At 42.2% G+C, this 13,605-nt stretch overlaps 1 protein-coding gene across 5 annotated transcripts in view; it reads right to left on the reverse strand.

Moving 5' to 3' along the window:
* The window catches only part of KCNH7 (potassium voltage-gated channel subfamily H member 7), a 1,745,544-nt gene that overhangs the window by 342,348 nt on the left and 1,389,591 nt on the right, over positions 1 to 13,605 (reverse strand). For all 5 annotated transcript variants that reach the window (XR_011201481.1, XM_069224264.1, XM_069224261.1 and 2 more), the window contains one exon: positions 264 to 689. Coding sequence is in view for 4 of the 5 variants with exons in the window: in XM_069224264.1 (XP_069080365.1) it covers positions 264 to 689 (426 nt within the window). In the remaining variant the exon portion in view is untranslated. The remainder of the gene's footprint in view (positions 1 to 263; positions 690 to 13,605) is intronic.

Below are 13,605 nucleotides of genomic sequence, written 5' to 3' on the forward strand. Positions count from 1 at the left end.
TATTGGTCTTAATTTTGTGTATGTTTCTATGTTTCTAATCTAATCTAATATAATTTACAACAAAAAAAACAGGAAAAACAAAGCCACCTAAACACAAACTCTCATGTTTATTTGGTGTTTTCTGAGAGGGTGGTATGTTTAAAATGCTTCCATTGAGAATGCTGTATAATGCACTTGGTAAAACATGCACTTGGTATGTTTACATTATGAAAAATTAGTGATGTTATGAAAGTGGTTCAAAAACAAAAGTAGTTGCTTCTTACCTCATCAGAGCCTGATCCAAAGATTAGCAGGTCGAATGGTATTGCCGCAACCATGTCAATTAGGAACCAGCCTTTGAAGTAGTGAATGGCTATTCTTGCAGGGTCACTTACCACTTCCTCATTCTGGTTTACATATGTCGTTCGGAAGTTTATGAGAATGTCAATAATGAACATAATGTCAACCATTAAGTCTACAACATTCAGAGGACTGCAAGAATATCCACACTCGCGTCGCTTCTGTTCCTCTCTATCATTCAGAAGGAAGGCCGCAGAATAAGGGGTAAAGATGGCTGTGTAGATGACAAGCAACAAAATCAGCCAATCCCAGACTGCTTTGAAAGGGCTGTAGTGCAAAATTGTAAACTTGTTCATGCGAGGTGTTTGAAGTTTGTATTCCGGTAACACGTCGGCACCTAAAGATAACACCTAAACAAAGACAGAGAGACGAAAATCAACTGTGAGTGATACATTTACAATTTAACAATGATTTTCCCAATCAGCCACAGTATGGATATGAGGAGCATAAAGCCCCAAGTGGAAGGTGTTCACATTGCAAAATAGTGTATGTGCATCAACAATGGCAATAATCCGTGACCAAATGTTAGGTGGAGTCCAGAACTATAATGCACTTCTGATCGATGTGTTGTGCCCAGGCTGTGTATGGGAAAAGACTAGGACAAGACTGAGCCTGTCTGTGCCCATCAACGATTGCAAGAGGCCAGATGGGACCACCATTTATTAGCTCACAGACTTCAGACACTGAGTAAAAGGAAATCGGTAGCAGCTTCAAGTCCTAACAAGGAATGCACTTCAACGTCTTCCATTGCCAGTTTCCTTACCATTGCCCTGGGAGCTTTGAACAATGGTATTGTCACTGTTGAGCAATCCAGCGCCTATGTACCTGGGGTGAACAGCTGTGCTACCCATGTTAATGACTTTGATATCCCTAGTTCCACTGCTTTTGTTCAAGCCAGTATTAATCCCTGCATCTCTCCCGACATCCTGGTAGTTGAAGCTGATGTCCATACAACACCAACCATCAAACCTCACATCTCCTCTCGTCTAGCAGCAATAGGTGTCAATGGCAGAAATCTATCTCAAAGAGTGATTACGCCACAAATTCAAATAATGTAATCATTAAACCTGTTGCTCTCACCTGCAATTAGTTCTCCAGGCAATTGTTTAATATATCTTGAAAAGACTTTTAGGGGTTTGCCTGCTGTGGTGAGGTCCAAACTAAAAGCCATAGAGAACATTATCTTAAAACTTGTAGAACTTCAGCATACCTGTAAACAAGCCCATATCATTGGTCCCCCAGCTAAAGACACTCCAGAAGGCAGAGCCTTTTTCTAAGTCTAACAAATGGTAAAATAATTGTAATAGCTAAATGGAGAGTGCGACCCCTGAGCTGCTTCCTGCCCTATGACTATCACCAAAGGCAACTCCTTTTGTTACTGTCCTGACAGGTGTATCATCTTCGCATTATGATCACATCAAAAACTTTATTCAGCTTAAAAACAATTCATCACATTGGATTTCTTCCCAGCTAGGTAATGCTTGCTACCTCCATACTACAATATATGTGGTCGGACGATTTCCTGGTTGGGTAATAGAGTAAAGCTGGGGCTAGGTGTCAGTACTGTGACACATTTAAAACAGACTACCATGATGGTCCAGCTACTGCATCAAGGTATTCCTTTTGGGTCATTTTCACAAACCTGCTCTCTTCTTTTATATACTTCCAACATCCCAGATTGCTGCCCAATGTCTTACTCCATCTTGTTACGTTTTTCAACATCACAGCTTCAAAAAAATGTACCCTTCTTGATACATTGAAACAGAACGACTGACTCACCATTTCCAGTCCAAGTGATGATATTTTTATATTTAAAGAAAGTCCTAGTGATCACCTCATATAACCTCAACTTTCTTTCCTGGACTGTGGCAGGACTGCTTGCTAAGCTTATTAACTGAGACAAGATACTCTTTATTTAGCAATTCAACCTCATCAGCCTTCAAAATACCTGGCTGGTCCAAACATTTCATCTGGTTGGTTACACTTTCTATTCATTTTCAGCTATTTCCCCCGACTTGGAGTGGGCCAAATGTAGCCTTTTAATATTGGTTTCTGGTACGTACAATTGTTAAGTAGTTTGGTGCCCGCAGCACTAATTGTGCCTCCCAATTAAATAGCCTTTTAAACATGTCTCTGGTCTGCTACTGCAGTCTGAGTGCAGTTTAAATTACATTTTGGCCTGGCAAAATAAATCTTTTGCCAGGCCTAAACCTTTTTTGTTAATACATATGTCATCCCTGGGCTAGGCCCTATACTGCCCAGAGGGCAAGGTGCAGTGTATTGAAAATGCTGAACATGTACTTTCAAGTTTTATAGTCCTGGTAGTGAAAAAACTCTTAAATTCCTTTTTCGCTACTACAAGCCCTATCTTTCCCATAAGATAGCATTGAGTTACATTTAATAAGTGATAACTTTCTACTGGGAACAGGTAAGAATAATATGTTTGGTATCCAAAGAATTATCATTTAAAAGTCGGATTTTGAATCACAATTCATCCTGAAAATGTTGCTTTTAGAAATTTGGTATTTTCTTGTCCTAACCATTTGGTGTCTGCAGCCTGTATCCTGGGTTGCATAACTAGGTGTAGCTAGCAGTTGGTCTTTGTGTATTACTACCAGAAGAGTGAGACAAAGGAAGAATAGGTGTTTTGAAGGAAAGGCCATCTCTGACTAGACAGGGGTGTGGAGCTGTCACTTCTAACACTTGCATGCCAAGACTCTGCCACAACACACTCACAAAGGGTTTCACACTAGCCTTTTGTGCTCCCAGAGAAGGAGGGCCAGGGCAGGGAGAAAGGAAATTCCACACACCTCTGAGGGTGGAAACCTGTAGAAAAGTCCCCTCCTTCAATGCTGACACCAAGGATAAATAGTGGACCCTAAATCCCAACTCTTCAGTGCACATCTGGACCTATAGAAGACTGCTCTGCTGCTCTGCTGAATTAAGGTCTGCTACTCTGCTGCCTTGCTACTCTGCTGCCCTGTTGACCTCCTGACCTGCTGCCTGAGTCAGAAGGACTAGACCTGCACCTTGAACCTGGTCTTCCAGACTGACTCCAGGATTTAGCTGGCTGGCCTCCTGAGCAGAGGCTCCAACCAGCTGGAACCTTGCATCTTGACTCTGCCTTCTGTCAACCCTAACCCTCCAAGTGGTGCCCCTCCAGTCCTGTACCCTTAGAAATGGGCCTGAAAGCGCTCTGCCAGTCCAGCTATGGCTTTCACCAAATCCATTGAGGAGCCCCACAAAGCTTCACCGCACAGCTACAACCTTCATCGGAAGCTGCCCAGATGTCAGTCTCATTGGAATCAATGGAGAGCAGTACAAAGCAGTACAAAGCATTGTAAAGGCTTGTCGCCCAACTGACAGCTTTGCCTGAACCAACGCAACTCAACATGAAGCTTTACAAAGCCATGGGCACAGCTACATCGGAACATGCAGCATGACACAGGCCCTCGCATCACAGCTCTCACAGCCCATCAGAACCAACGATGCAAGGCCTCGCAAAGTAACACCCCTCATACCACGCACCAAGGACATAAGGTACTTTGTTCAGCGGGCCTAACTTGGTCCCTCTATCCGGCCCACTTCACATCACTGGGCGGCCAGATACCCAAAGATGGCGCTTTGTGCATTTATGATTTTATCTAAATCTTAAAAATTGCATATCACTGGCTCTACTAATTGGATTCTTGTCTCAAATTATTTTTTTCAATTTCACTCTACTTTTCCAAATTGGTGTGGTATTTTTCCTGTGTTGTGCTTTCACTTTATTATGGTTTGTGTACTGCATAAATGCTTTGCACATATCTCTAAGGTAAGCCTAACTGATTTTGTGCCAAGCACTAAAGGGGTGAGCACAGGTAATTTTGAGGTTTGCTTCTGTTTCACCCTGCCAATAATTGTGGTTGCTGATTGAGTAAGGTACTACACCCCTCAACCAGTAACTTCATTTCTTAGACTTTTAAACACTAGAAGAGTGGCCCTCTTCAGCACATAAAAAAAGCTTTGTATTACTTTGTATCAAAGGAGATTTACTGGTATTACAATATATAAACCCATATTTATTTTACAAAATCCAATCTATTAAGAGAGCCAGACCGAGCTTTGTCTCAAAAATGAATTCTCCTTGAAGCAGGCTCTAAGAATGAGAAATGTTTTATTTGCTCAAAAAACATGCATTGCAATTGTGCTAAAGGGCACTGAACACATACACATAGGAATTTGTGGAAGGTTATGTTTTCAGTGCAAATCTAATGCTAGACAGTGCACACTGAGCTTTGGTAGGATGTGAATCACTAAGGGCAGACTTTTAGAGTGTGAGCGCAGAGAATAACAGCAGAGGATGCAGCAGTCCTGTCCTAATAGATAAGGCTCTGTGTTGTGTTGTCTCCCTTGTGCAAATTTGGTTGGTGCACAATTTTTCATGAAAAATATGTCTCCAAGGCTGTTTTGAAGTCCATTTGCAATAATGATATTTTATCCCACCCATTGCAGGCTGTGGATTGTGTTGTATCAGAAGAGGGTGTTAGGAATGTAGGAGATTGGAAGGAAAGAGGTAAGGGTGAGTGTGAAAGGAGTGAGAGACATTACTATACATGGTACACAGTGTAAGTCTGCTTTACCTTTGACCTCTTTAGCGTTATACCTTTTGACATGGCAGATGCACAGGGTTATGAGATGAGAAGAAGCAGGAATGATAACAAGACAGGGCGGGAATAATCACTGACTTCTAGTTTCTCATTTTCTGTGCTTTGAAAACCTATAAAAATCTTACATTTTCAACTATAACTGATTCCTCATGATATGTAAATGGAGGGAATTACAACTAATGGTGGCCATGTGAATAAATGAGGAGATCTTTTGGGAAAGGTAGGGCGAACATGAGAAGGGTAAGACTTAAATACAGTGATCAGATAAGATAAAATCTCTATACTAAACATAACTACCAGTGTCAATTTATACACATTTTTGTTGCCTTCAGCCTCACTGGACTTGTGCGAAAAATACTGGGGTGCTTCCATATCTGAATCCACTCAAATGGCACTTTCTTCAGTTATCTCAGGGCTTTCTGCCCCTCACCTTTCTTTCTCATCTCTACTTACTCTCCTGGATCTTTCTACTGCTTTGGACAGACTTTCTTCAGTTGGTATCTCTAAGCTATCTTTCTTTGTTCTTTTTTTTTGCCTAATCATCGATACTCTGACTTGGGATAATCATGTTTGCTTCTCTCTCCCTTCCCATTCTGAGACTGATCCCTAGGACTTTCTCATAAGACTCCATCTTTCTTCATTCTATGCCCCCTCCCTTTCTCCTTTCATCATTTCCTAAGGTTTGTCATGCCATTTCTATGAGAATGGTTCCCAGATTTACCTCTCTTTATCAGTCCTCTTTGCTGTTCTTTGTAACACTGTTTAAATAGCTATTCTGTTGTCAACACTTGAGATTATCTCCCTTCCTTAGACGTAAAAGACCAAAATCAACATTTCCTTTCCACCTTCTGCCTATGCCTACCTGTGCTTCATTTGTATATCCTTTCTATAAATGTTGCAATTTTACATAGGTGGATTATGTGATCATTCCCTCTTCGTTTATCCTCCCCTGGCATCAGTGTCTCATGCTACAAGCAACAAATTTAAAACATTGACAAAATATTGTACTACCCTTTTTTTAATGTTATTTTGCATCCATCTTGAGAGCCGTACCTCTACGGGTTAATTTGAGCTGGTGGTTTCTGGTTAGGGGCACTGGCATTTATTTTGGCGGGACAACACTTTTTTGTCTGCCTCAAGCATTTACTGTGAGCAAAAGAGAGATATCAGAAAGATGGAGGAAGAGAAAAATGAAAAAGTGTAACAAAGGGAGAAAGCTGCAAGAGTGAGCTGAAGGGGAAGGGAGTGTCTGTAAATGGATTAGAGAGGCCTGAGATGGCAGTATTATGTGCTCGCACATTTAATTGCAGCAGCTGCATGTTTCAGAGAAGAGCTTTGGGCACCAGTACATTTTTATTTACAAATTAAGCACAGGGTAACTCTTTCCTACCTGGTCTCTCTGATTATTCACTTTCATTTATTTTGTTATCTGTAATCTCTAAAAGTAGTGTCTTTGTCCTGTCGTTCACCACTTATGTCCATTATTTCACTTTTGTGTGCTGGTTTCGTCCCCATTTCTGTAACAGTTCTCTTTCCAACTCACCTCTCTTTCCTCCTTCTGTATTCTCTATTATTCATCCCTATGCCCCTTCTTCATCTGAATGTTCTTTTAAAATCACATTACTGCCACAGTAAAAGCCCTCCCTGCTATTCCTCCAATATTTTTTTGTGTCTCTCAAGAATACCTGTTATGTCTCCAGTGGCAGGTCCCTGTTGGCCAGTGAGTCGAGCAGAGGAGATTGCTGCTGATTAGTTTTTTGGGGGCACAGCCCTCTGTGAGAAATTAAAGCTGCGCTGACCCATATAGGTTCACACGGTGCCGCAGGCTTTGGGTCAACAGAGGATGTTCTGACGGGGTCAGACTGATCTTATGCAGCTGAGGCAGTACATCGGGGTTTGAGGACGCCGCTGGTGCATGCGAGCTGTGACACACTGATCCAGTAAGGTCAAGAGGGACAATTTTTAAGAACTACTTTGGCCCGGAATACTAAGCTGTGGATCTTATTGGTGAAGTGTAATGTTATTTGAGGAGGATTGTTTCACATTTCTAAACCGGTGTATCAATCTTATGGGGCTAGTAAGCTCTAGCTCCATTTATTGTTAACGTATTGGGATGAAAACAGGAAAAAGGAAGCATGTTATGTGTTTGACTTCCTCAGATGAAGAAAGGCCCTATTCCTGCATGTCGTATTACAATCAAAAGCGGGGCCTCTGCTGCTAACTTGCCATCTCTCATATGTCATTTTGAGGCACAAGACATGATTGAAGCAGCAGTGACTAACGTTCTAACCAAAACAAAGGTCAAAAGGAGCTCAAGGAGAATGGAGGAGGTGGAGTCTTCTTTTTCAGCCTCAGACAAGTGTTCCACTTTATAAGGCAAATATCTTAATAGGGAGATGATGTAGGAGATCCTCTCTCATTTAAGAAGTAGTCTGGGATTCCCTCCCATTTGGATGGAGGAGGGAGAAGACACCCTCGTTCATCAATCTGTTAGATCATACGCTATGGCTATGCCCTTTGATGGAGCTATCAAGGACACAGTCATCGGAGAGTAGAAGGCATTTTTTTACAGAAAGTATATATACTGGTGGGGATGAGGTCCTTCTTCATAATGTTAAGGTGAATACAGTATTGGCTACCTTGACTGGTAAGACTTTGATTAATCCAGAGGACTGTTCCCCTTCTGACCCCTTCTGATAAAAAGGTGGACTCTGGTTTAAAGAACGCCTTTGAAGCAGAAAACCTTGCCCTGAAGAAAGCATGTATTTAGCTTATACTGCCCAGTCAGCAATTGTGACCGGCAGAGCTACTGGCAGGCATGGAATAACAAACATGATTGCTAGCTGACATCTCTTTAGATGTTCAGAAGGCTACGGCAATATCATCTAGAGCATTGATTGTGCCCGAATAAGCGTCTTGATGAGGGAATGGAGGGGGAAATTACATAAAAGAGTACACTTCTTACAATTAAATTCCAATGGAAGACACTATTTGGAGAACAGAGGGATTTAATGATTTCTAAGGTATGCAAAGACTACCAGCATGCTCTTTCATATAAAGGGAAATCCAAGACAAAGAAGTTTTGAACACAATGACCGACATATCTCCTTGAAAGGAATGCAAGTCCTTTGCATTTCAAATGAAGAAGTACCAGATGAGATCCTTTACTTCAAAAATGGATACCAGCAAGAAGGCTTCACCCAAAAAGACATTCTGACATCTAGGGTATATCCAAGCTGATGGTGGTGGGTGCAAAAATCCATCACTTTAGGGAAAACAGGAAAAAAGATGTAACAGATGTCTGTGTATTGAACATAATTAACAGAGGTTATGCAATAGACGTTCTACAATGGCCTCCAAGAACTGGAGTGAAGATAAGATATCTTTCAAAAGGGAGACCTAACTACCTCATGCTTTTGGAGGGTATAGATTGTTTTACTAAAAGAAAAGTGATGCTCAAGGTGGCAGAGTCATAGAGGGTAATGGGAGCATGATAAATTCTCTTCCTCTCAGAAGGTTTCAGGGGTGTTCAGACCTGTGCTGGATTTAAAGTGTACAAGGAAAAAGAAAATGAGCTACAACCAATGTTCAGCACTATCAAGATAATATACAAAACAAAAAAACAATGAAATAAATTCAAAACTGATATTTATTAAATGTGTATGTACATAAGAACAAGCCGAAATGTCTTAACTATATAAATAAACAAATATTGCGCAGGGAAGTTAACATATATAAACCTAAATCATACATAAATATTAAAAAGCAATTCCATACAAAAGATACAAATAATATACAAATACATAAACATACAACAACAGTTACTCACAAAGACAGAGTGCCACACAAGACAAGACAATAGGATTGTGATACCACAACAATTGACATACATAAAACTTTAGACCTTACAAATACATTTAAATACAATTAAATATAAACATTTCTTCTTTCGGCTACAGCCGTAACACAACTCAAAATAATATAATCCTATTATTTCAATAACAATTATCGCTCAATCTTGTCTAATAATCACCTAAAAGAGTTCTAACAAAATAAAGTCATAGGTCTTCCGCACAAACAATGGTAGGAACCAAGCCTACGCGTGTTTCAGCGGTAATCCTCTCATTTAGAAGGTCGCCTTCATCAGGGCAGTTCCTTTAGTACTTAACAATACAAGATATTGCAGGTTTCATCAATTCTGTTATCCTTCCCAATGATAAATAACCTGCAACCAGGGCGAAAATGTAAATTAATTCCAAAAAGAGATGAAAAACATCAACTTTCTAGTTCCAATGCTGGTTCACAAATACTCCAATAAAGGCAGTAACTTTCTGCTTCACCAACGATGGTAGATTTTGCGGTACCAGGGCATACTTCCCATAACTCCTGTTAATCATAACCCTTCCATCTTTTGATTGACAAAGGTCCTCTATTTAAAGATAGCAGCACTGCTAAGTATTGTTAAGGTCTTATGTACATACACATTTAATAAATATCATTTTTTAATTTATTTTATTGTTTTTTTGTTTTGTATATTATCTTGATAGTGCTGAACATTGGTTGTAGCTCATTTTCTTTTTCCTTGTACTCAAGTATATTTCACTGGATGGTCTACTGATCATACCAGGGACCCTCAATAGTTCATTTCCTTCTGGATTTAAAGTGTGTCAAATTATGGATACAATTTGTTCATTGTGAAATAGTGAGTTTTCAGTCCATAATCCCTTTTTAAAAAATATGAGATTAGTTGGTACCAATAGATTTGCAGGATACTTATATGCACTTCCCCATCAGAAGGTTACATCAGTGCTTCCTGTGGTTCATAGTGAAAGATGATCACTATCAATTCTGAGTCTTTCCCTTTTGCCTCAAATCCTCTCCCAGGGTTTACACCAAAGTAAAGTTCTAACCCCCCTTCCCCGTCTCACGCCTACATTTCAAGGAACTTTTCGTTCATCCGTAACTCGATGACTGATTGGTCCAAGCTCATCAAAGAGGGGTTCATGGCCTTCTTGTAAAAAGGGAAAAATCCAATTTAAGGCCAGCTCGAGATCTAAACTTTATTGAGGCATGTTTTCAAACTCCCCAGGGAAGGGTACTGTTGCCACCTTGTAGGATGTTGAAGATTCAGAGTCATATTTTTCAATCGTTAACACAAGAGGCTCCACAGGTAACTGCATGGGTGAGAGTAAAGAGAGATCTTACCTCAATGATCTTTCTAGTACCCTGGGCAAGTTCCCATTTTCACAAATTGGTGACTTGTATTTTTGAGAATTGGGATCCTAGTTCTCAAGATTTGTCACTGAGGATCACCTTGCCTCAGTATGTGAAGGACAATCTGGCACAATGGATTAAGTCAGAGAATCTGGTGGCAGCAGGTCTGGTGTTAATCAGCCAGCTGCTCAGGTTGGGGTAGATTGTTGGAGTCAATGCAGGTCCACGGATCACTGATTCAGGCCTCTGAGGGAAGTACAGAGATCGAGCAACTGGAGGGAGCTCCAAGCAGTGAGATGAGCTCTTCTAGTTTTCAAATTTCAAATGAAGTGGCAATCTGATAGCAGATTTTCTCAGCGGGGAGATTCCACCTTCCCTTCAACTTTTGCTTCACCCAGAAGTGTTTAATCTTTTAACTCATCTCTGGGGTCTCCCAGTGCTGAATCTTCAACAGGCAATGTTAGGAGACTCTGTGCAAAGGAAAGGGCCGATCAAGCTTGGGCAATGGATTCACTGTTGTGCCAGTGCGCAGAGGGTCTATTATATGTTTTCTCTAGAGAAACAAGATTTTTGCAGGTTTTTCTCCTCTCGTTGTCCCAATTTGGACTATTAGAAGCTGTTTTTTTTACTCTGAAAGTGCATTGATGCCTGTTGTCCAGACATCAGTGACAGAGTTCAGTCCCTTTTACAAAAGTTATGTGGATTGGATGTCCCCAATTGGTGAGATCTGACTTACCTAATAAGTCCTTAGTATATGGTACCTAGGTACCCAAGGCATATAGGGCAGAGTGTCCACACAAGGCTGCAGCACTGATTAGCCACCCTATGTATGATAAAGTGAAAACATGGCTTCCAGACTGCCACTACAGACTAGAAAGGCAGCGTGACACTGCCCGTTTGACTTTGCCATTGCCAAAATCCCCAAGTCACTTAGGGCCGTATTTATACTTTTTGGCGCACAACTGCGCCAACGCAGTTATGTGTCAAAAAATTTCACGCCGGCTAACACCATTCCAAAGCGCCCTGCGGGCGCCTTATTTATGGAATGACATTAGCCGGCGGAGCTGACTGGTGTGCGTCAAAAAAAATGACCCACACCAGGCAGCGCCGGCGTAGGGGAAAATGGAGCTTGGGCGTCAAAGAATGGGGCAAGTCGGTCTGAGGCAAAAAATCTGCCTCAACCCGATTTGCGCCATTTTTTTGGACTCCAACCCTCCATTGACATGACTCCTGTCTTAGCAAAGACTTCTGTCCCCTGGGCATGGCCATTGGGCATAGTGGCATGTAGAGGGGCACAAATCAGGCCCCCCTATGCCACAAAAAAAATACAAAAAAATACTTACCTGAACTTACCTTAAATTCCCTGGGATGGGTCCCTCCATCCTTGGGCGTCCTCCTCGGGTGGGCAAGGGTGGCAGGGGGTGTCCCTGGGGGCATGGGAGGGCACCTCTGGGCTCCTTCCGAGCCCACAGGTCCCTTAACGCCTGCCCTGACCAGGCGCTAAAAAATGACGCAAAAGCGGCTGGACGTCATTTTTTTGGACCCACCCACTCCCGGGCGTCATTTTTGCCCGGGAGTATAAATACGGCGCACATGCCTCGGAGTCATTTTTTAGACGGGAACGCCTACCTTGCATATCATTAACGCAAGGAAGGTGTCCACGCTAAAAAATGACGCAAACTCCAAGATCTTTGGCGCTAGACGGGTCTAACGCCAAAGTATAAATATGGAGTTAGTTTTGCGTCAGATTTGCGTAAAAGAAAACGACGCAAATCCGGTGCAAACAGAGTATAAATATGCCCCTTAATGATATATGTAAGTCTCTCCTAAGGAAGGCCTATAGAGCTCTATGGCGAGTAGTTGTATATTATTAAGCAAGACATAGGGCCTCATTTACAACAAACTGGTGCATCGATCACTATGCACCAATTTGCTTGTGCGATCCTACGCCCCCCTAATGACACCATGGTAGTGCTGTATTTACACTACAGCGAGCCATGGCACTCGTTACCACAGCTGCGTCAGAATTTCTGATGCAGTTGTGGTGCATTGCTGGACTAGCATCCAAAATGTTGACGCTAGTCCAGCAATGGTAAGGGGGCCCCATTGAAAACAGCACAGCATCACTTTAACGCCTGCCCTGAGTAGACGTTATAAAATTACACTAGAATGACTCAGTGAAATCTTGTACCTTTCACTGTGACATTCCTGCGGGCCTACTAGCGGGGGCACACCTCTCTTGCAAACATTATACCTGGCACAGGTATAATTTGGCGCAAGGGTTTACAAACTGGCACAATGCTCCCATTGAGACAGTTTGTAAATATGGCGTGGGGTAGTGGGTAAATATGGCGTGGGGTAGTGGGCTGTTCTGCACCACTATAGCATTAATAAATGATGCTACGGTGGCATAAGGGGCTTGTTAATGAGTCCCATAGTTTAATATATGTCTTAGCAGCAAAATCCTAATGAGTGTTGTTTTGCTGAGGAAAATAGTAGCACCATTGGCTAGCACAGAGTTACCGGCTGGCATCCCAGCCGGGCTATCTTCTGAATTGAGTACTGTAATGTATCACATTAATCGTGGTATTAAATGCAACTTGATTGTCAAGTCAATATTTATGTCACTTTTAAAGTTAAGCAACCTTTAGAAAGTTCCCACTCTGTGCCCCAGCTAGTCCAGGGGCCACACAAAGGCCCTGGCACAGAGACAGCTTTCTGGCCATCTGGGGAGATGTGTGAACGACTCCTAGACTCAGGAAAACAGGCACTTGCAACAGAGTAAGATGTCACTGCCTCTCCCAGGATGGCCCCTCGGGTGTTAGCCCAGAAGGGGAGCTTCAAGTGGGAAGCTGCCTTTGAAGGGAAAATGGTGATCACTTTTCTGAGCAGGTTGTCTTTTGTTGCTGTAAACAGGTTGGAAAGAGGGACAGAGAGGGAAAACCAGTACCAGAACTGGTTTTCTTGTGACTGTGTAGCCCTTAGGTAGCAACACATCTGTGCTGGGCTACCCTGCTCGTGATGACTGAGGAAGGATCATGCTATCTTGGAAGTGGCAATAATGTTGCACTCTGGAATAGGCAGATTCCACTGCAGACAGGAACTCTGTCATCCAAGAAGAGGGGACCTACTAGCCCATTGGCTAGTGACTGCATTGTCCCCTCAGGGCTCTTTTCTGGATTAAATATGGCACCCCTGGCACCCTGGTCTTCAGTACACTGTGGATTTGGAGAAAGGACCGAAGGAGGACCATCCTGGTGGTGTTCAAAGAGCACAAAGAAAGCTGTGCCATCAGAAGAACTGCACTCTCTGCACTTTGGGCTGGTAAAGTTTGGATCATGTCCGTTAATCATGGCTCAGGGAAAAGTTGTTTCCCAGATTAAAGCAGTGACTCCAAGGGTCA

Source organism: Pleurodeles waltl, chromosome 3_1 (assembly GCF_031143425.1).
Source record: "Pleurodeles waltl isolate 20211129_DDA chromosome 3_1, aPleWal1.hap1.20221129, whole genome shotgun sequence".
Classification (NCBI taxonomy): domain Eukaryota; kingdom Metazoa; phylum Chordata; class Amphibia; order Caudata; family Salamandridae; genus Pleurodeles; species Pleurodeles waltl.